The sequence below is a fragment of the Colletotrichum lupini genome, chromosome 1, assembly GCF_023278565.1.
Source record: "Colletotrichum lupini chromosome 1, complete sequence".
Classification (NCBI taxonomy): domain Eukaryota; kingdom Fungi; phylum Ascomycota; class Sordariomycetes; order Glomerellales; family Glomerellaceae; genus Colletotrichum; species Colletotrichum lupini.
Window position 1 is genome coordinate 4194695 of NC_064672.1, and position 18883 is coordinate 4213577.

General features: G+C 53.2%; 8 protein-coding genes across 8 annotated transcripts; 2 read left to right on the plus strand and 6 right to left on the minus strand.

Annotated features, from left to right (window-relative positions):
* Positions 1 to 306: 306 nt before the first annotated feature.
* CLUP02_01235 (NOL1/NOP2/sun family protein) lies at positions 307 to 2611 on the minus strand (the record flags this gene model as incomplete). Its single annotated transcript, XM_049280277.1, has 2 exons — positions 307 to 991; positions 1047 to 2611. 2 exons carry the CDS (start codon positions 2609 to 2611, stop codon positions 307 to 309), a joined length of 2250 nt encoding a protein of 749 aa, XP_049136234.1.
* A 518-nt stretch (positions 2612 to 3129) lies between these two features.
* Positions 3130 to 3805, plus strand: CLUP02_01236 (uncharacterized protein; the record flags this gene model as incomplete). Its single annotated transcript, XM_049280278.1, has 2 exons — positions 3130 to 3240; positions 3299 to 3805. The coding sequence occupies 2 exons, from the start codon at positions 3130 to 3132 to the stop codon at positions 3803 to 3805; spliced, it is 618 nt and encodes a 205-aa protein (XP_049136235.1).
* A 375-nt stretch (positions 3806 to 4180) lies between these two features.
* On the minus strand, positions 4181 to 7897 carry CLUP02_01237 (chaperonin GroL; the record flags this gene model as incomplete). Its single annotated transcript, XM_049280279.1, has 10 exons — positions 4181 to 4321; positions 4380 to 4428; positions 4482 to 4555; positions 4621 to 4840; positions 4900 to 4983; positions 5049 to 5055; positions 5819 to 5875; positions 6029 to 7528; positions 7583 to 7724; positions 7790 to 7897. 10 exons carry the CDS (start codon positions 7895 to 7897, stop codon positions 4181 to 4183), a joined length of 2382 nt encoding a protein of 793 aa, XP_049136236.1.
* Positions 7898 to 8856: 959 nt separating this feature from the next.
* CLUP02_01238 (ricin B lectin) lies at positions 8857 to 9384 on the plus strand (the record flags this gene model as incomplete). The annotated part of the gene is made up of 1 exon (XM_049280280.1): positions 8857 to 9384. One exon carries the CDS (start codon positions 8857 to 8859, stop codon positions 9382 to 9384), a length of 528 nt encoding a protein of 175 aa, XP_049136237.1.
* Positions 9385 to 9713: 329 nt separating this feature from the next.
* Positions 9714 to 11629, minus strand: CLUP02_01239 (uncharacterized protein; the record flags this gene model as incomplete). The annotated part of the gene is made up of 6 exons (XM_049280281.1): positions 9714 to 9797; positions 9857 to 10014; positions 10101 to 10902; positions 10950 to 11063; positions 11118 to 11398; positions 11449 to 11629. 6 exons carry the CDS (start codon positions 11627 to 11629, stop codon positions 9714 to 9716), a joined length of 1620 nt encoding a protein of 539 aa, XP_049136238.1.
* A 1317-nt stretch (positions 11630 to 12946) lies between these two features.
* On the minus strand, positions 12947 to 14251 carry CLUP02_01240 (uncharacterized protein; the record flags this gene model as incomplete). Its single annotated transcript, XM_049280282.1, has 1 exon — positions 12947 to 14251. The coding sequence occupies one exon, from the start codon at positions 14249 to 14251 to the stop codon at positions 12947 to 12949; it is 1305 nt and encodes a 434-aa protein (XP_049136239.1).
* Positions 14252 to 15728: 1477 nt separating this feature from the next.
* CLUP02_01241 (uncharacterized protein) lies at positions 15729 to 16759 on the minus strand (the record flags this gene model as incomplete). The annotated part of the gene is made up of 4 exons (XM_049280283.1): positions 15729 to 15795; positions 15919 to 16500; positions 16573 to 16625; positions 16682 to 16759. 4 exons carry the CDS (start codon positions 16757 to 16759, stop codon positions 15729 to 15731), a joined length of 780 nt encoding a protein of 259 aa, XP_049136240.1.
* Positions 16760 to 17996: 1237 nt separating this feature from the next.
* On the minus strand, positions 17997 to 18536 carry CLUP02_01242 (uncharacterized protein; the record flags this gene model as incomplete). The annotated part of the gene is made up of 2 exons (XM_049280284.1): positions 17997 to 18125; positions 18228 to 18536. The coding sequence occupies 2 exons, from the start codon at positions 18534 to 18536 to the stop codon at positions 17997 to 17999; spliced, it is 438 nt and encodes a 145-aa protein (XP_049136241.1).
* Between the last annotated feature and the right edge of the window lie 347 nt (positions 18537 to 18883).

The following is an 18883-nucleotide window of genomic DNA, read 5'->3' on the forward strand; positions in this document are numbered from 1 at the left end:
CCTCTTCACTGTTCAATATTTTCGTTCGATATTTTTTTTATTTCCCGAATACCTTTTTGAGCTCCGACTCCATTTAGTAGTAATAGGTAATTATAATGCGACAACCCTAATAACCTCAACAACGACGACAACGACGACAACGACGACAACGACGCGGGGTTCGTTTCGACCTCGATCCCTGACAAGATGCTTCTTTGTCTACTACACAAGATACACTTCAAAAAAGATCCCAACCCTCGTTCTAGCTCATCAATTTTCCTTTTTTTTTGACATCAGCCGATCACATGTGTCTCGTCCTTTTATTTTTTATTTCGCAGACTTCTTCTCCTTCTTTTGCTTGGGGCTCTTGCTCTTGGGGCTCTTTTCCGGCGCGACCGAGGCGGACGTCACCTTCTTCTGCGCCGGATTCCTCTCGGCCTTCTTCTCCTTGTCGGCCGCGGCGGCCTTTTGCTTGCTCTTGTCCTTCTTCTCGGGCGTCTTTTCCGCGGACTTGTCAGACTCGGGGGCGCTCTCAACTTCGCCCTCGGAGGCAGAAGCGGTGGACTCCTTCTTGGCGTCGGAGGCGGCCTTCTTCGCCTTCGCAGACAAAGCGTTGGGGTCGAGACCGCGTCTGCGCATGGCGTTGCGCTTGGCCTTGAGGACGTACTCCTCATCCTCGTCGTCGTCGAAGCCACCGAAATCATCGTCGGTTTTGCCGCCGGCGTTGGACTCGTCGTCGGTGGTGATGGGGGTCTTGTCGACGACCTCGCCGACGGAGGCACCGGAGCGGTCGCGTTCGGCCTTGGCGGGGGTGGGGCCAATCTTTTGGAATTTGGCGACGAAGAAGCCGTCGACGTTGTAGGTGTGCGGGTAGTAGCGGCGGGTGAGCTTGAGGGAGGGGTCGAATTTCTTGCCCATGTAGGAGGTGAAGCCCTCGCGACCAAAGGGGAGGTTGGTGTCGACGAGCTTGACGTTGGGGCGGCGGGAGAGGGCGTATGCTACGACGGACTCGCTGTTGGTTTGTTAGCATGAATGAGACAACAATTAGATGAGGTGGATAGGCTTACTTCTCCTCGACTGTGACGGAACAGGTAGAGTAGACAATGTAACCGCCCGTCTTGCTGTGGTGGTTGACAGAGTCAATGGCGGCGAGGATAAGCTGCTTCTGCATGTGCGGCAGCAGCATGAAATCCCTCTCCGTCTTGTTGGTCTTGACGCTGGCATCCTTTGCAATGACACCGGTACCGGAGCAAGGGGCATCGAGCAGGACACGGTCGAAACCACCCATGGGTTTGGGGAACTCCCTGGCGTCGTAGTTTGAGACGACGACGTTGCGGGCGCCGAGGCGGTGGATGTTACCAATGAGACCCTTGGCACGCTGCTTGCTGGGATCGTTGGCGACGATGACACCCGTGTTCTTCATCATGGCGGCCATGTGCGTCGTCTTACCACCGGGAGCGGCGGCCATATCCAGCACGCGCTCGTTCTCCTGCGGCTCGAGGGCCATGACGGGCAGGAAAGAGGAGGCGGCCTGGAGGATGTAGTAGCCGGCCAGGTACTCGGGCGTGGCACCGAGGGGCACGTTGCTCTCAAAGATCTGGAGGCCGACCTTGGACCACTTTCCGACGGGCTCGAGGGTGACGCCGCGGCCGATGAGGGCCTGGGCGAGGTCTCTGCGGTGGGTGCGGAGGGTGTTTGTGCGGATGACGACGGGGCGGGCCGACTCGTTGGCCTCGAAGAAGGCGAACGCCTCACGGGGGGAGAAGAGGTTGAAGAGCTTCTCGGCGAGGTACTCGGAGTAGCCGTAGTAGGCGCAGATGTCCTTGATGAGCTGGTTGACGTACTCTGTGCGGGAGCGGCCCTCCTCGTGGAGCTTCGCAAAGTCGTCGAGCACTCTAATGTTTTCCGTGATTCTCGTTCTCAGGAGCTGCAGGTCTGGCGCGAGGAGCGTCTTGGTCTTGGCGGCGAGCTCGTCGTCCGAGTCGTCTTCGAGGATGTGCGGCTTGTCGCCGTCAATGTTGGTCTGGATGCCCATCTCCTCGAGTTCGGCCTGGGCTTCGGCGTCCTCCTCGGCCTGCTTCTGGTCGAGTCTCCGTGCGAGACCCTCAATGTTGGCCTTTGTGAGCATCTCCTCGCCGTCCGAGTCGTCTTCGTCCTCTGAGAACATGTGCTTTCCGCCGCCGCCACGCTCCTCTTCTGAATCGTACACGGAATCGTCGTCAGAACCATCTATGAAGTCGTCTCCCAGCTTCTCCGCGGCCTCCAGGTCGGAAAACTCGTCAACCTCGTCATCATCGTCGCTCATGTCGGAAGGGGCACCAGCAAAGTCGCCGGCATCGTCGTCATCTGACATCTCTTCGTCCGAGTCGACAGGCTGGGGTGCCTTCTTTCCTCTGCCGTTGGCGGCCTTGGGCGCAGGCTTTCCAGCCTTGGCACCATTGCTCTTCTTCGCATCCTGCTTCTTCGCTGCCGCGGCATTGGCCTTGGGTGCCGCTCCTCTTCTCCTCCTCTTGACCTCGGGAGCCTCGACGGGCTCGACTGGCAGACCGGCCTTGCGCTTCAATCTAGCGAAATGCGCCTCTGACAAGGGTTCGGGCGCACCCTGCTTCTTCATACGGTTTCCGACGCCCATTTTGATCGATCAATTCGTATCGAAACTTGGGTATTTGGGGTGGAGAAAAAAGGGTACCGAAGAAGTAGAAAATTCAAGATATACGGTACCGCCTGGTTCAAAGTCGGTCGCCGCTACACTGCTCAGAAGAAAAAAAAAGTTCCTTCACTTGGGTTAGAAGCGGTCCCCCCACCGAAACTTTTTCCTATCGCGCACTGACCAGCACCGATAAGATTGGGCGATAAAGCCACGCCGCCCAGACGAGCGGTCGAAGCTCCACACTCCAGCTCAGTCCGCCCCGCCATCCCTCCTCAGTGCGTCAACTCTAACTGAGCAGAGCGGGCAGCACACCAGAACACCGGACGAAGTCATTTCCAACGCCTTACCTCCAGCCGATCGTCTAGTAATTAAGCCTTCGCCGACATTCCTTTCCTATATCTCACACAACATATAGCTTCTGAACTCAAATCGACGATTCGAACAACATCGACCAGGCAAACTTCCCGAAGGCGCGCCACATAACTCAACACATCGCAACCATGGCCGAAGTCGTCTTCGCAAGACAGTTCCTGGCGACCTTGGAGTCGCGCCCGGCGAAGCTGTCCGCCGACCATGTCGAGGACCCCAAGAACTTCCCGGCTCTTCCTCCCGTAAGCCTCACACCTACTAGCGAAGCTTTTGTAGCTACTGATAGCTAACATCATGCAGTACATCCTGCCCAAGATGCCCAAGGCCATGAGCAAGCCCTCGAACCTTGCCCCAGGCCAGGAGCGCAGCGTCAACGTCACTCTCAAGTCCCTGCGCAACCCTCCTCTGGATATCAAGCTCTCCTCTCAGTCGCTCAACACCTCCATCCTCGACATCAAGACGGCGGTTGAGACGGAGTCACGGATACCTGTGGACAAGATGAAGCTGCTGTTCAACAAGAAGCCGGTGCCAGACAGCAAGGTGCTGAAGGACTTGCTTACGGACGGTCAGGCATCTCTTGAGTTCTCCGTCATGGTTATTGGAGGAGCTGCTGCAGTCAAGCCTGAGCCTAGCGCTGCGGTTGCGCCCAACACTACAGAGGAGGACATCGGAGAGGCGGCATTGGACACGGACGAATTCTGGAGCGATCTCAAGGGCTTCTTGCTGCAGAGGCTTAAGCACGAGCAAAAAGCGGAGGAGCTATCAGGGCTGTGGCGCTCAACCTGGCAGGCCCAGAAGAAGTCATAACGTAGAAATTCACGAAGCACAACACTTGAGCATAGGTGATGGTCTAATAAAGAAGTGATTTCGTCGTCGTTATTTGGGCAACAACAAGAATGCTCTGCATTCCGGCATGAGATGTTTTCCTATGGCACTGGGTTGATATAACCAGGCGGGCAGTTCAAATCTGGAAATTTACTTGTCACGCCCCAAAAAGAAACTCGGAGTGGGAAAAAGGTCTGGGTCCCGAAATCGCCAAGGGGGAGAAAGTGGCCCTCCATATTCATCGTAAACTCTCCATGATCGTCGTCAATCGTCCCGGAAGACTGCAGCCGCCAAAGTGTATGCTCCGTCTCACCGCGTAAGGAAGGGTATGGGTGTGTTTGAGGGGAAAAGAGACATTTAACCAGCCATGCCCTTGCTGACGGTCTTGAGAATGGAGTCGTACTCGATGTCGTCGGCATCGTTGGCCTGGAGCTCGGTCGCGATACCAGTGAGCGAGCGCTTCAGGGCCTCCTTGGAGGAGGCGTAAACCATCTTGGCCTTTGGTAGTGGGTTAGCGACAATTCAATTGAGCTTTGCAAGAGTAGCTGGTACTGACCATGACACCGGCATCATCGGGGGACCAGGCGAGGAAGGTGATCTTGTTGCTGTTGGAGTGTTAGCTGCAGGTTCCAGGTTGGGCGAATGCGGGGCAACGTACCGCTCACCCTCGCCAGAGGCAAGGCTGTACTCGAAGTCGTAGACGGCGTAGCGGGGGCCCTTGCCAACAGCACCCTGATGCATTGTTAGATTTGTCTTTGAAATGCAACATTGCGTTGCGGAATTGCAGAGAAACATACGCTCTTGGACTTGGTCTGGGCGTTGATCAGCTTCTCGCGGAAGTTGTCATAGTCCTTATCGGCCGAGGCCTCCTCGACGACGATCTCCTTGTTGTCGTCCGAGAGCTTGTAGATGATGTACTTGTACTTCTTGGAGAGCTTGAGCTCGTTGTAGGCCGTTATGCACTCCTGAGAGACTTGCGCTCTGGTGGGGAAAATCGGGTTAGCATGCGCCGCCTTGCTGAGGTGAGGTGGTAGATGGAGCCAGCTTGTCCTGCTCCGCCGGGATCGTCATCGAACGAGCGGTAGAGTCGCCCATTAGATGGTGAGTCGGCGCAGAGGTAAGAGGCTCTTCGGAAGGGGAAATACGAACCCGGATTGAGACTGCGATTGAGATTAGCATGGTGTTTTGGTAGACGGCTGATCCTTGGAAGCTTTTAGTTACTCACCATGATGCTGGTTTATGGCGGGGGTGTGGCTAGGAGAAGAGGCGGGAAAGTGGGCTGAGAGCAGATTAGCAACTAAGAAACAGGAGGGAAATTGAATGATTTAAAACTGTTTGCCGTGCAAAGCAAAATGGAAAATGGGGGTGCCTACTTCGAGATCGAGTGGTTCGGCCGGGAGATTTGCTGCACGGAGGGTGGTGGCAGAAAAAGAGGCAACAGCTTGCTTTCGGGTGATGAGGTATCTTGGACAGGAACGGAGGAGTTGGGTCACAGTGGAGGGGAAGCGGGCGAGAAAAACACCCGCATGGTGGGGTTGTTGTCCAGGTGAGATTGGAGCACGTGACTATCTGCGTCAGCCACAGGAGGTTGACGAATCCCACCCCAGGCGGCAGTCAACAGACAGGGCCTGAACTTGGAATCTCTTGTTTGGGGGACAGCCCATTGCAAGGGGCGGCGAGCTCCTGTTGCTTGGTTAAAATAAATACAAGAAGTCATCACCAAACGACACATGATGGGTGCCTGTTTACGTGACGTGGACCGGGCTGCACTTAACGGTTGCCTACCTTACTTGTCAGCACGAAGCCAAGGAACTCTACCACTAAAAAGTAGCGGCCGAAACACTGGCCCAATTCTTCAAGCTGTCACTGAGCTGTTAACTAAGTAGCTACCGATCGACGTCAACACACCGTGCACAGCTCCAGTCTAGTCAATGCATGCGTTTGCTCTTTGTCTTGTTATTCTTTAACTCATTTTGCTTTCTTTCTTCATCTTACATAACTTGCTAGTGCTATTGTACAATACAGAGCTCTCAAGTCCCTTCAGGGATACTGCTGCGTAAAAGGGGGAAAGAGGGGAGATTAGTACAAATGGCCGCAGTTATACATCCTTTTTAATAGTAACACCAATGCCCATGCCCCTCGCCCAGTTGACTTTTTTTAATACAAGAAGACATTTTGATCATGGATCATGTTTTTACATCATACCACCCATGCCTCCCATTCCGCCCATACCACCCATGCCGCCCATAGGAGGAGGTCCCTTCTCTTCGGGAGCCTCAACGATGGCGACCTCAGTGGTACCGAGCAGGGAAGCAACACCGCTGGCGTCAACCAGACCGGTGCGGACGACCTTGAAGGGGTCAAGGATACCGGCGGCAATCATGTCGACGTACTCGCCCTTGGAGGAGTCGAAACCCTTGTTGAACTCGCTGGCGAACTCATCGGTGAGCTTGCCGACGATAACGGAGCCCTCAAGACCAGCGTTCTCGACGATGGCACGAGCAGGGCGGGTGATGGCGTTCTTGACGATGGTGACACCAAGCTGCTGGTCGAAGTTGGCGGTCTTGACGTCCTTAAGAGCAAGGGCAGAGGCCTTGATAAGGGCGGTACCACCACCGGGCAGGATACCCTCCTCAACGGCGGCGCGGGTGGCGTTCAGGGCATCGACGAAGCGGTCCTTCTTCTCACCGACCTCAACCTCGGAGGAGCCACCGACCTTGATGACGGCGACACCACCAGAGAGCTTGGCCAGACGCTCCTGGAGCTTCTCCTTCTCGTACTCGGAGGTAGTGGGGTCGTTCATGACACCACGGATCTGCTCGCAGCGCTGGGAGATGGAGTCCTTGGCACCCTCACCGTTGAGGAAGATGGTGTCCTCCTTGGTGATGGTGATGGAGCCGGTGGAGCCGAGCATGTCGGGGGTGGCCTTCTCGAGCTTGATGTCAAGCTCCTCGCTGAAGACGGTACCGTTGGTGAGGACAGCCAGGTCACCGAGGATGGACTTGCGGTTGTCACCGAAGCCGGGGGCCTTGACGGCAGCGACCTGGAGCTGGCCACGGAGCTTGTTGAGAATGCAGACGGCGAGAGCCTCACCCTCAATGTCCTCGGCAATGATGACAAGAGGACGTCTCAGCTGGGTGGAGGCCTCAAGAGCGGGAATGATGTCCTGGACAGCAGAGATCTTCTTCTCGGAGAGGAGGATCAGGGGCTTCTCGAACTCGACCTTCTGGGACTTGGCGTCGGTGATGAAGTAGGGGGAGACGAAGCCGCGGTCGAAGCGCATACCCTCGGTAACCTCGAGCTCGTCGACCAGAGTCTTGCCCTCCTTGACGGTGATGACACCCTCCTTGCCGACCTTCTCCATGGCCTTGGCAATCAGGTTGCCGACCTCCTGGTCACCGTTGGCGGAGATGGTGGCGACCTGGGCAACCTCCTCGCTGGTGGAAATATCTCTCTTGTTCTTCTGGAGGAAAGCGACGACCTCGTCGACAGCAGCCTGGATACCACGGCGCAGGTCCATGGGGTTGCAGCCAGCGGCGACGTTCTTGACGGTCTCGGAGAAGATGGAACGGGCGAGGACGGTGGCGGTGGTGGTACCGTCACCGGCGGTCTCGTTGGTCTTGGAGGCGACGTCCTGGATGAGGCGGGCGCCGAGGTTCTCGAACTTGTCCTTAAGGGTAATTGCCTTCGCGACAGTTACACCGTCTACGAATCAGTCAGCTTTTTGATGGAATCCAACTCAATTGCATGTTTCCTTACCCTTTGTGATCTTGGGGGAGCCATAGCTTGACTCAATGAGGACGTTGCGACCCTTGGGGCCAAGTGTTGTCGCGACGGCCTTGGCCAGAGTATCGGCACCAGCGAGCAGGGCAGCACGGCCCTCAACACCGAACTTCAGCTCCTGTAGACTGAGTTAGCATCCTGAAGCTGATGGCATTGCCAATGCTTCGCGACGTGTTGACGAACCTTGTGGGCAAAGCGAAGCTGCTGTCCCAGGCCGGCACCGGCACGGAACTTGCTGGGAGCAGCAGAGAGGACGGAAGCTCTCGCGCGGGAAGAAAGAGCGCGCTGCATCTTGAATCTTATTATGAGGGTATCTAGGTAAGAAAGAAGAAATACAGAACTAAGGATTGAAGGTGTCGCCGGGTTTGAATCACACGTGTCGCTCCAAGGAGATGAAGTAAAAAGTTGCAGTGAGTGATAGAATTGGAGAAGCTTCCTGTCACCGGCTCCAAAAATTTATCTCGGACGTTCGGCTAAACGAGGTCCCTTCTGGGGCGCCAGTACAAAAAGGGATTAGCGCAATTGTGGGTGCATTTCTACCGTCTTCCAATGGCATCTGTCTCCATTCTCAGCATCCGCACATGGTATCCCCTAGTGACCATTGCCGAATATTGACATGGGTTCGTCCATCGGAGAACATCGGCGGACGATCGACTATGGGGTTTCTCCTGAGCAACTGCACCGACTTACCAAGCAATACGAAGTAATGGACACATAGCATGAACCCCAACGTTGTAGCAGCTCAGCAAACATTGGATGGCACTTTAAGCAAGTCACGAGAACTGCCATCCGAGCAATGCGTTAGCCGCATGCGAGTTACACCTAGATTTAACGGTGCAACGTTTCAAACAAGCTTCTTTTCTTAGTCTCCTCATAGGTGCGCATGCCTCGACTTTATTGCAGCAGCTCACTGTACTTGAAACATCAAGAAACGGAGCGACGGCGCCGTGGCGCCGTGATGCAACCCCTAACCTCTTGGCCGCGCTATCGCAAGGATGAGGATGCTACTACAAGGGAGTTAGAGGATCTGCTGCGCGAGACCGAGTTAGAATAGGCACGATCTTCTTGCAACATATATCCTTAACTTCCAACTCGCTTGGGCAAGGGGCCGGAGCAACCTCCTAGATGGTGGTGCTCTTGGAGTATAAGAAGGGAGGCGGTCGAAGACGAGGACACGGAAGATATTGCAAGATCATCACCAGCATCCTGTACTCTAATCTCACAAATACACACTCACTCTTTCTGCAAATATGAAGTTGTCACTCCTTGCCGTCATCGTGGCCTCCGCCTCTGCCGCTCAAGGCGCCATCACATGGACCCTTGAGAAGGCCGCCAACCCCACGGCCGACCAAACCGACGCATACACCAAAATCGAAGCCGCCATGAAGCTCGCCGTCGCAAGACACGCAAAGCAGGGAAAGGCCAGCAAGACCATCCGTGTCTACTACACACCCGGCGTTCCTACTGCCGAGGCCAACTACAACGGTGATCTCCGCTTCGGATCGAACCGATCTTACATGAACGAGCGTACGGCACTCCACGAGATCTCCCACACACTCGGCGTTGGTCAGACTGCCGCCTTCGACTCCAAATGCGCGTCCGGCAACTGGGCTACGGCATTGCCCCTGCTTCGCTCCTGGGATGGTTCCAGTGCCAAGATCAGCTGTGGCGGCTCGCATTTCTGGCCGTACGGGCTCAACTACGATACCGAATGGAGCGAGACAAACGCGGACCGTCACGTAAAGATCATCAATGCCATGATTGCTGATGGTATGTGAGGAGGGAAGGAATCTATGTTTTCTAAATTCATGTACAAACTTCATTAAATGGCAATGAGCCCTTTGGTTCATTCCTGTACATACACCAAAAGACCGTAAAAAGTAAACTGTCCCGGTCTTTCGTTGAATACAACATTCAGCCTCGAAAAGATTACAACGTTTCTCGCGAAGTTCCATGTTTCCATTTATCTCTGAGGCCTGTCATGATCGGTTATCGTAAGTCAAACGTGAGATCCGGCGGAAGTTGGTTGCAGAAGTTTCAACTCAAGTGCTCGAGATGACAATTTCAATGCGCTGATCTATTGTCTAATGCTAAAGATAAATGTGTCTTAGGCGCTACTAACAACTGATCCAAAGCCAGAGAAACGGGGAATGGAAAAGGCAAAACTCCTGTTTGTAGAACAAACATTTCGCTATTGCACGATCTCATCAGCAGCAATCATCGCGCCGTCTTTTCCTTGGACGAACACACCATAATATTTTCCAGCCCCAAGATTGGCCGAGGCAAGATGTTGAAAGAGGTGTGGCGGAAGAAGGAAAGCATAGCAAACAACAAAAGCACGCGCGACGGCATCTTTCTCCTATTCTTATGCAGCCTCCAACGCCAACGTCCGCAATATCCCAACGAAACTCAAGGACTCATTACCAAGTCTAGTGTGCTGAAAGTTGTACGTTGTGCCATTCCACGGCGCGTCTATCGATTCAGTAGAATTGACTGAAGTCGAACGCATTCGGATCGAACTCGCTCAAGTCGAATCCCTGATCGTCGCCCACATAGGTGGAGCCAGTAGCTGTGGCAAGGGGATTGGCATCTTCATACAAGTGATGTTCACCATGAAAACCACCGTTGGATCCACCATTGACGACGTCACTGGAACCATCGCCCATAGCCTGAAAAGCCTTCTCATTGAGTGACGAAGTGCCCGGGGATGGAATCGTCGAATGATTATTGCCAGACGGGGTTGCAGCACCAGCTTCCTGATCATCGACGCCATTGAGATAGTTGCCCAGGTTGACCGGGATCGGGATGGCATATGTTGTGTAGCCGTTCTCTGTTCGCATCGGGTACATGATCTCGGTGCCGGATATCAAAGAGACGCCACCACTGACGCTCGCAGGCACCTTGAAAAGATAGTATGCCATGGGAGGGAGACCCTCGACATATATCCGTGCTTCGTTTGGGGGCTCGTCATGCTTCCAGGCTTCGATCGCCTGCCTATACAGGCCGTTGCCCTCATTGAGATGCTGAGTCTGCCATTCCTGATTGGCTTGTTCTACCTGGTTATGCTGGCTCGAATACTGCGTCAGGGGAAATGGCTGCTGCTGGAGCTGGGCGTCATTCTGGGCATCGTATTGGGCCAGACTGAACTGTTGAACGTGGTGAAACAGCAATTCTCCAGCCTGTTGCTGAGGATTGGGGATGTTGTGAACCCGGTGATTCGACTGCGCTTCGTCGTTGTGCACATAGTGGCCCGACTGAGCAGAAGCCTGGTAAGGAGCCTGAGAGGACTCTCCGTTCTATTCGATGTCAGTGACTGCGGAAGAAGTATTGGTTTAAAATTTACCTTTCTGGGAGCCTCGTTGATATTCAAGAACCCCTCGTCATCGTGTTCACCCACCATGGCATCATCAGCCTCGCCATCATCCGATTCTACCTCGCCTTCTGCATTGGTCACCAACTGCTAGTTGTCGCCTTGCTGGCAGGGCTGGAGAAACGGCTCATCAAAGCTGACGGATCTGATAGCATCCTCATTCTCGGCGGTCGGCGCATTGATATAGCCGCGGATGTTCTGATCTCTCTCCAAGCTCTTGGCCTGGCTGGGGAGAGGCGGAACACAGTAGCCCATCTTGAGAAGTCGCTTGCGCTCTCGGGCAAGGAATTGAGTGAATGCCGTTGGTGTCACTCCGGTGAAGCACTGGGGAATAACATCATCCCAGGGCATCTTGCCGTGCTCTTTGGCACAGATATACTGCACCCAAAGGAGTGTCACAAGCAAGGGTTCTTCCTCTGTTCCTACAATCAATCGCCATGAACACTATTCCGATGAAAAGGGTTCTACTTACTCCTCCACTGGATGAGGGCCCGGTTTTTTGGGCGAGTGGTGATCTTGACACCCTTCTTAGGGACTTTCTGTTCTTTGGCAGAGGTGTTCTTTCTCGCCGTGGTATTCTTTCGGACTTTGGCATCCTGTTTCGCCCTCGGGATATCAGGGAGCTTGCCCATGGACTTCTTGGAAGGCGCCATTGTGGCAGCTGAAAGCAGATTTTGTTAGTACGGAATGCTATCACTGAGTTCTGCGCAAACGACAGAATGCCGGTTTCCAAGCAACAAAAGAAGCCACAGGTGGATTCATACAGACAAGAGAATGATGAGTAAAAAGGTGTGGTGAAAGGCAAAACATCAGGCGAAAGCAATCTATCGCAAATAGAACGCAGTCTTTGTGTGACGGAAGGTTAGGGGAAGAAGTAACGTGAAGAAGGAGGGTCAAACCAAAGGAGGGGTGAGGCATGACTTACCACAGTGATATCAAGTAAATGAGTGAGTAGTGAAGGGGTTTGATGGGCGATGCGTGAGTCTGAATCGTCTGAATATATCCACGAGGTGTTGAGAAGCACTTCTCGTAGTGGTCGTGATCGAGATGATTACGGAAGGGATCTACAGCGTTTGGTGTCTTGTGGTAGGCAATTGGATATAGACGCGGAAATGGACGCGGAAATGGAGAGAAGTCAGAATAGGCGACTTTGAAAGGGTGTGGGTGAAAGAAAGAAGAGTAAGCTGGGAGGCAGGTCAGAGTCGCGAGGTTATTGACACAGAAGGGCGGTTGGGGCCCGTGGGTGGGCAGGTCGGCATCGACCCCACTTGAGGTGGCTCTTCCGACAAGGTGTGAAGGCGTCTGCCTCGAGCAGAAGCAGAAGACGCGTTGGGACTGTTTGGGTTGTCGAAGCTGAGGCAGGTGGACGCGTGTCGGAGACGCGGTCACGGCCTGCCAGGCAACCTGGTAGTCAGGCAGTTGTTACAGATTTGGGAATGCCCTCAGGCGCCGGCAGGTGGCGGTGTCACTTCTGATGTTTCCTATACGGTAAAGAGTATCATTCGTATGGATATGCCCCTAAGGTGCGCAAGGAGAGCGACTGTGATGTTCTTAGTCATGCCCATGAGATGACAGACATCATCTTCTTCTCACGAGATTGCTCAGGTATGACAGCAATTCTGGCAGGCAAGAAATAGAAGCTAACTTGATACTTTGTGTTGTCTTGAGCGAGGGAACCGACTCACGGCGAGACTTTTGCATCCGAATGATCCCATCGGCTGGAGCAACAAAAGGTCAAATCCAGCCCAATCTTGATTTCACGAAGGAACAAGTTTCTCAATGTGAAACGAATTATTAATCTCGTGGTACGTACGAGTCAAACTACCAGTGATCTACAAAACCAATTTCCTCCCATCATGCCTTCCATCTTTCCAAAGCTTGGTGATCGGATGTGTTGTGTACGTCTCAGAGGGGGGAGTGTTGGCCACAAAGTCGGACAGCTGAATGTTGAAGCCTCGTCATGAGCCTTTTTACTTGGAACCCGCCTCCTTCTTCGATTTACCTCCTCCAGTGATGACGCGCAAGAATCTTCTGAATCTCGACTTCATGGGCTGTGTGTTCAAGAGCAAGGTCTGTTCATCTTGTCCTGATGCTCGGACTGTAGAAGGGACCATTCCAGGGCCGTCGCCGAGGAGCTCTCTGTCAAGTGCTTGGAAATGTTGCACTCGAGTAGCTGTAGTGTATTTGGGTGGCTGGTCGTGGTTGGATTGATGTTGCGTGCTGGAGAAGTACTGATGAGGGATTGGAGACAGTTGCTCGTTGATGGCGGCTTGGACTGCGGTCGCAATGATGGCTGGCAGGTTGGCGACGAGTTGATCCAAGTCAGTTTGAACGGTTCCCAAAGCTGTGTTGAGCATGGTGAGTGAGCCATTGAAAGTGTTGCCTTGGGTCGCCAGAACAGTATTAAGAGTATTGATCTGTGCACTCATTGCCGTGCTCATTGCCTTCGTGGAAGCGCCCATCGCTTGAGTTGACATATCGACAGCAGACTGGATAGTCGAAGAGACTGAATTGAGACCACTGAGCTGGCTGTCAAAGCGATCAATGTTGCCAGCAAGTCGGGTGGTGTTCATGCGCAGAGGATTGGCGACGTCAAGAAGAGTGCGCTCTGCGATCTGCATGAACTCCTCGGCGATGGCGTCCAAGTCGTCCTGGGTGGGGTTGTTGATGCCCTTGCGCTGGAGTGCCGCCTGTGTAATCTCCAACATGCGCGCTTCCTTGTTGATCGAGTTCATCCAGTTTTGAACTCGATGATCCACCTCTTGAAAGTTGGCTGGAGCTCCCTGCATCTCATCGCGAGCCTTGATGCGACGAGCAATGTCGACCTTGATGACGTTGTACTGCTGGGGAGGAGGATGGATGGCAGGGTCACCCCGTGCATCTCGGAGACGCTGAAGAAGGTGGTGGTCCTCAACTGTAGTTTGGGGGTCCTCGATTGAAGCTGTTGTGGAGGGAAACTCTCCAGTTCTTCGAGCTTGAATGAGCACGTCGCGCATCACCTGAACCTGTCCTGGAGCGTATGCTGCATTGCCCACGAAGATGTAATTCGCAAAGCTCGGCATCACAGCAATGCTGGGCTGAGTCGCAGGAGTAGCTGCCTTAGTCTCATCGGGACCAAGGCCCGGGAAAGACAGCTCGGTGTCAGCAGGCGAGTCAAGCGAAGAGAACAAGCTGTTGGTGTTGCTTGAAGTGTCGGATCGGGGCGACGAAGCGCCAGACGAGAGCTCCCAATGAGTGCCCATGTCGGCACCAGGTGAGAGCGGAGAGGCAGACATTGCGTCGCGGTGAATTGATGTCGTGATTGCAATCGCGCGATGGAGGAGGAAGAGTTTGATGACTCCGTCTATTGGGGCGATCAGTTATTTGTCCAAACCTCGCGATCTGAGATGGGAAGAGGAAAAAAAGAGGCGAAAGAGGCCGCGGCCGACAAACTACTTACCGGTTGGTCCAGAAGCTGGAGATGTAGAAGGGAAGAAATACTTCTTCTTCAATGGTAGCGAGATGCTTTGCTTGTCGTTTGATAGATTGAACGAAAATTGATTCCGTCAATTGTTCGTCTGGTAGAGGGGACGGTTGCCGCGATGAAGAAGGGAAGAAGAAAAAGACAACTTCGCTGGGTTGTGGGAGGGGGAAGAAATCAAATTTGCGTGTACGGCCCACGCAGAGGAAAGCCGGAAAATTTTGGGGGCAGCTGTTTGTGTGCTCTCGACTGAGCTGGCCGAAAAAGGTTGCCTTGGTGAGGTGAGGGAAGGAGGTGAGGTGGGAAGAAGATGGGAGGAAGGTGCGATGAGACGGTGAGGTGTGGATGGGGCACTCTGGTTGGCTGCAGGGTCTCCGGACTGAGAGGTTAGGCAGAACGTCCACAGGTGCAAGTGAGCATGAGATGCTCCGGTTGGCCTCAGGTTTCTCCGAGAGTACGTGAGGTGTTTTCTTAGATTGACATTGGGGAGGAAGGAGGGAAGTGCAGAGGGAAGTGCACCTGCCTGATGTACGCTTACCTGTCTATATTGCCTTTGTGACCACCCGAAGATGCTAGAAGCCAACACGCTCGTATCCTTGGTGACTTATCACGTTACCATAGATATCTTGCGTCCAGAAGATTCAATTGGCAATGCGAAGTTTCTTTGTGCTCTCGAATTTAAGATGCAGACCATGTAAAATGAAGTTGGCTGGCATGGGTGGAAGATAGTTGATGCCCCAAAGGTAAACGAATTCATCGGGACGTAAATGAGCAGGAGTCACGGGCTTGGAATAACTGGTATTGTTTGAACTTATCACATGAGATTTCGATATCAATCACTCACAACATTCCCGCCGCGCGCGGAGCAGCAGCACCGTCTGAAGGCCAGAAGACCCGGGACGGCAAACAAGGCATGTGATGAAGCAAATTGGGTAGCATCATGGACCCTCATGACAGACTTACGTCATATCCTATGCGATTCAACTGGCGCAGGATACGACAAGCAATCGCTGTGGTGTCAGGCAGGCACGGAATTCCACGAGGAGGCTATCCTTACAAATGAAGTAAGGGTGTCGTTGAAATTGAGCCCCAACTGCTCCGGAAGAAGTGGGATGATCCCTGCCAATCGTTGCCGAGACAGGTCCACTTGCCCAATCTGGCAGCGCCATGGCGGAACCTTCAACAGCGCGCACCACTCTCGGGTCTCACGAAGCCTGCATGATGATCATTGCGCTGCGAAAGAAGTGAACGTCACTCGTTCTATTTCTTGAGTCTCTAATTCACCCTAACCATTACCACTCCCATGTATGAGCCATCTCTGCGAGCGCATGTTGGTGAGCCATGACGGCAACATCGTCCCTGTAAAGAGCCAATCTCCATTCCTATTCAGAAATTGTTAGAAAAGTCTTGGAAGAACTGACTAAAAACTACTCACATATCCCGGCCAACTGTGCTGCCTCTAGCTCCCCATGTATCGCGCACGTATCTGGCCATGCGTAGACTGGCATTTCCGGTAGGAATCCCCAGCCATGATAGCGAGCTGGCATGTCGCTAAATCTCGGCATGCTCGTCGAACTTGGGACCATCTGTGTGAAACCCTCGGAATTAGTATCGCTCGAAACGGACGCGGAAGGAGGACTTCGAGATCCGCCGCAATCGTGAATCGGGCAATCGCTCGTCTTCTCCACAACGTAGAGAAGTTGTAAGTCATCGTCGTCATCGCCATCGCGGCCTCGGGGGACGTCGGTGTACGAACCGTTGGTTGAGTCAGTGCCAGAGGCCTCGGGGTCGTCCTTGACCTTGAACTGAGGCAGATCCTCAGCATCGTCCTCGTCATTGTAAGACGAGACAGCCGGGTGGTTAGCCAGCTTAACGCGCTTCGTCTCCTTAGTAGGAGTTTCAGTAGGGGTGCGCTTGCCCTTAGACTTGGGCGGAGCCTTGCCCGGGGTCTTGGGGCTGGCGCTGCTGCCATCAGGAGGGGCAGCACTGCCTATGGGGCCAGCCTTGGACAAGTCGCTAGTCTTCATGCCATGAGGCTTGAGGATGCGCTCGAAACGCTTGGCACTGGGCGGCATGCCAGGTCAGCTTGTTCCTGTCGAAACCTTGACGAGGAATTTGGGAAGAAAATTGACTTACGCAGCGGCCTTGGACGCGATGTTGCAATCGGTAGCAACCGCCTGGAAATCGATCTGTTCTTGTTAGATGATTTGAGTCTCTAGATGTAATCAAGTGATATGGCACTTACCTTTCCACTGGAAGAATGCTTGATGCAGTGAACCAGGAAGGTCACCTGGCCCTCAGCATCGGTTCCGACAGAAGCCATCTTGAGTGGAGTGGAAGAGGTTGAGTATGGGTATTGTTGGGGGAAGTTAAGTATGAGTAGTCTTATATGAAGATGAATTCCGAAAGCAAGGCCCAAGAGCTGGAAGGTTGAGGGTTTGTTGTGAAGAAGAGTTGGGTTGGTGAGAAGTTCTGGTGAGAGGCTGGCTCAAATAGTCAAGCCTGGTCTCTGATGGACTGGGATTGGCAAGAACCCAGGAGATGAGGCGGGTACAAGTGGTTCAAGATATGGACAGGTTAGGCAGGTGCTTGAAGGCTCTTATCAATATGGCGGGAGCAGTCCGGACCTCAGTGGGTAGTCAAGACGAAAGACGATGGCAGCCTGGGCGAAAGGCGAGAACAGTCTGGACGAAAGGCGAGAACAGTCTGGACGAAAGGCAAGACACTTGACGACACTTCAATGATCAGGTGATAAGGCGAGAGCTACTCAGACAAGAGGCAGGAACAACTAGTTCAGAATGTGGCTGATCAGGCAGTTGCCTAAAGGAACTTCACTGTGCTAGCGGGAGAACTTTGGATACACATTTGAATATTAGACCATATGGTGAGATCTATCTACCTGAGACAAGAGGCACTCACAGGTGGCTCAAAACATGAATGAGGCAGATCAGTCAAGTGGCTGAAGGGTCGTATCAATAATGGAGAGGATGCTCTAATCGAAAACAAGACCAGACGAAATAGCGAGAGCTACCTAATCAGACAAAAAGCAAGACCATGCGGTTCAAAAGGTGAAAAGAGGCAAGGCAGTTGGTCAAAGAGATTCAAACAAATGGCGAGCAAAGTCTGGACGAAAAGAAAACCAACCGACAACACAATGATCAGACGTTATTCAGACAAGGCGAGAGCCACAGAAAGAACGGGAATAACAATCTAGATCTCGAGACCATTCCAAGAGATAGCTATATGAACCAGACCCTGCTTGATGGACTATTCCTTGACGTAAAGACAATTTATAGACCCAGAAAAATCAGGCTGAGCTTCAAGAAATCGAGAAATGAAGGGCAAATAGGTAGGTTTCACGATGACATTATGGTTTCGAAAAAGATACGGCTTATGAGACGAGTTAGAATTGAGTTGCTCAAGCTAGCATATCCTGCTATCACCCAACCCCAATCCAGATATTCCCCACGCTAAGACCATATGCAGAGAGTTCGCCGGCTTCATATCCCTTTTCTGCTGAGCACTGACTTGAACACAGCGTTCAGTCACAGCGGAGACATTTAGTCGGAGTCGCTATCCGGGTTGTTGAGCTCTGCCTTGGCAGCAGCTTCGCCATCGGTGTCAGACTCGAGCTTGCCCGAGATGTCCTCGTCAGCGTCAGAGCCGGAAGACTCGTTCTTCTTGGCGGTCTATTAATGGTCAGCATAGGTACTTGATGGAGGAAATATTTTGAGGATTGAAAAAAAGGAGATTCCCGGAAATGAAATGTAAAAGCATATCATACGACTCACCTTCTTCTTGCGCTGGGCAATACCCTTCTTCTTGACGGGCGTCTTCTTCACTCCGACAGGCTTCTTAGCAGGGCTGCCACCGCTGGAGCCATCAGTGGCGGACCAGCCATGCTTCTTGGAGATGGTACGAAGGCGGTCTCTGGCACTCTTGCCATTGGCCAAGCCCATGATACCGGCGACGTTTTCATAGTCGATGTCAGGGCGCGTGTTCATGCTGTCAAAGACAGCCTTGACGAACCTGGCCTCGGTTTCCGTAAGGATGGGGACGGCGGACTCGCCCTCGGTAGCATTGGACTTCTTGGGAGGCATTATGCTAGCTCAAGTCAGTAAATATCTTCAGTGAAGGCTTCTCAAGTATGAGATATTTGAGAGTAAAGTAACTTACGATGGCGTCTGGTGATGTATAGATATCGATGTGGAGAGTAATGCTGGATTTTGCAAGTTGTCTATGTGTCTGCTGAGTGACCTGAGACAAGTGTGGGAAGAAGGAAGAAAGAAAATCTCGGCTTCAGCCTCAGTAGAAGGGGTTTTGAGTCCCCCATAGGCACCGGTCCATCAGTCGAGAAGGTGCCCTCACTCAGAGTACCCGCCTTGTGAGGCTGCTGTGCCCGTACGGGGCGGGAGCAGATCAGTCAACGTTCCGTCAAGTTAGGCTA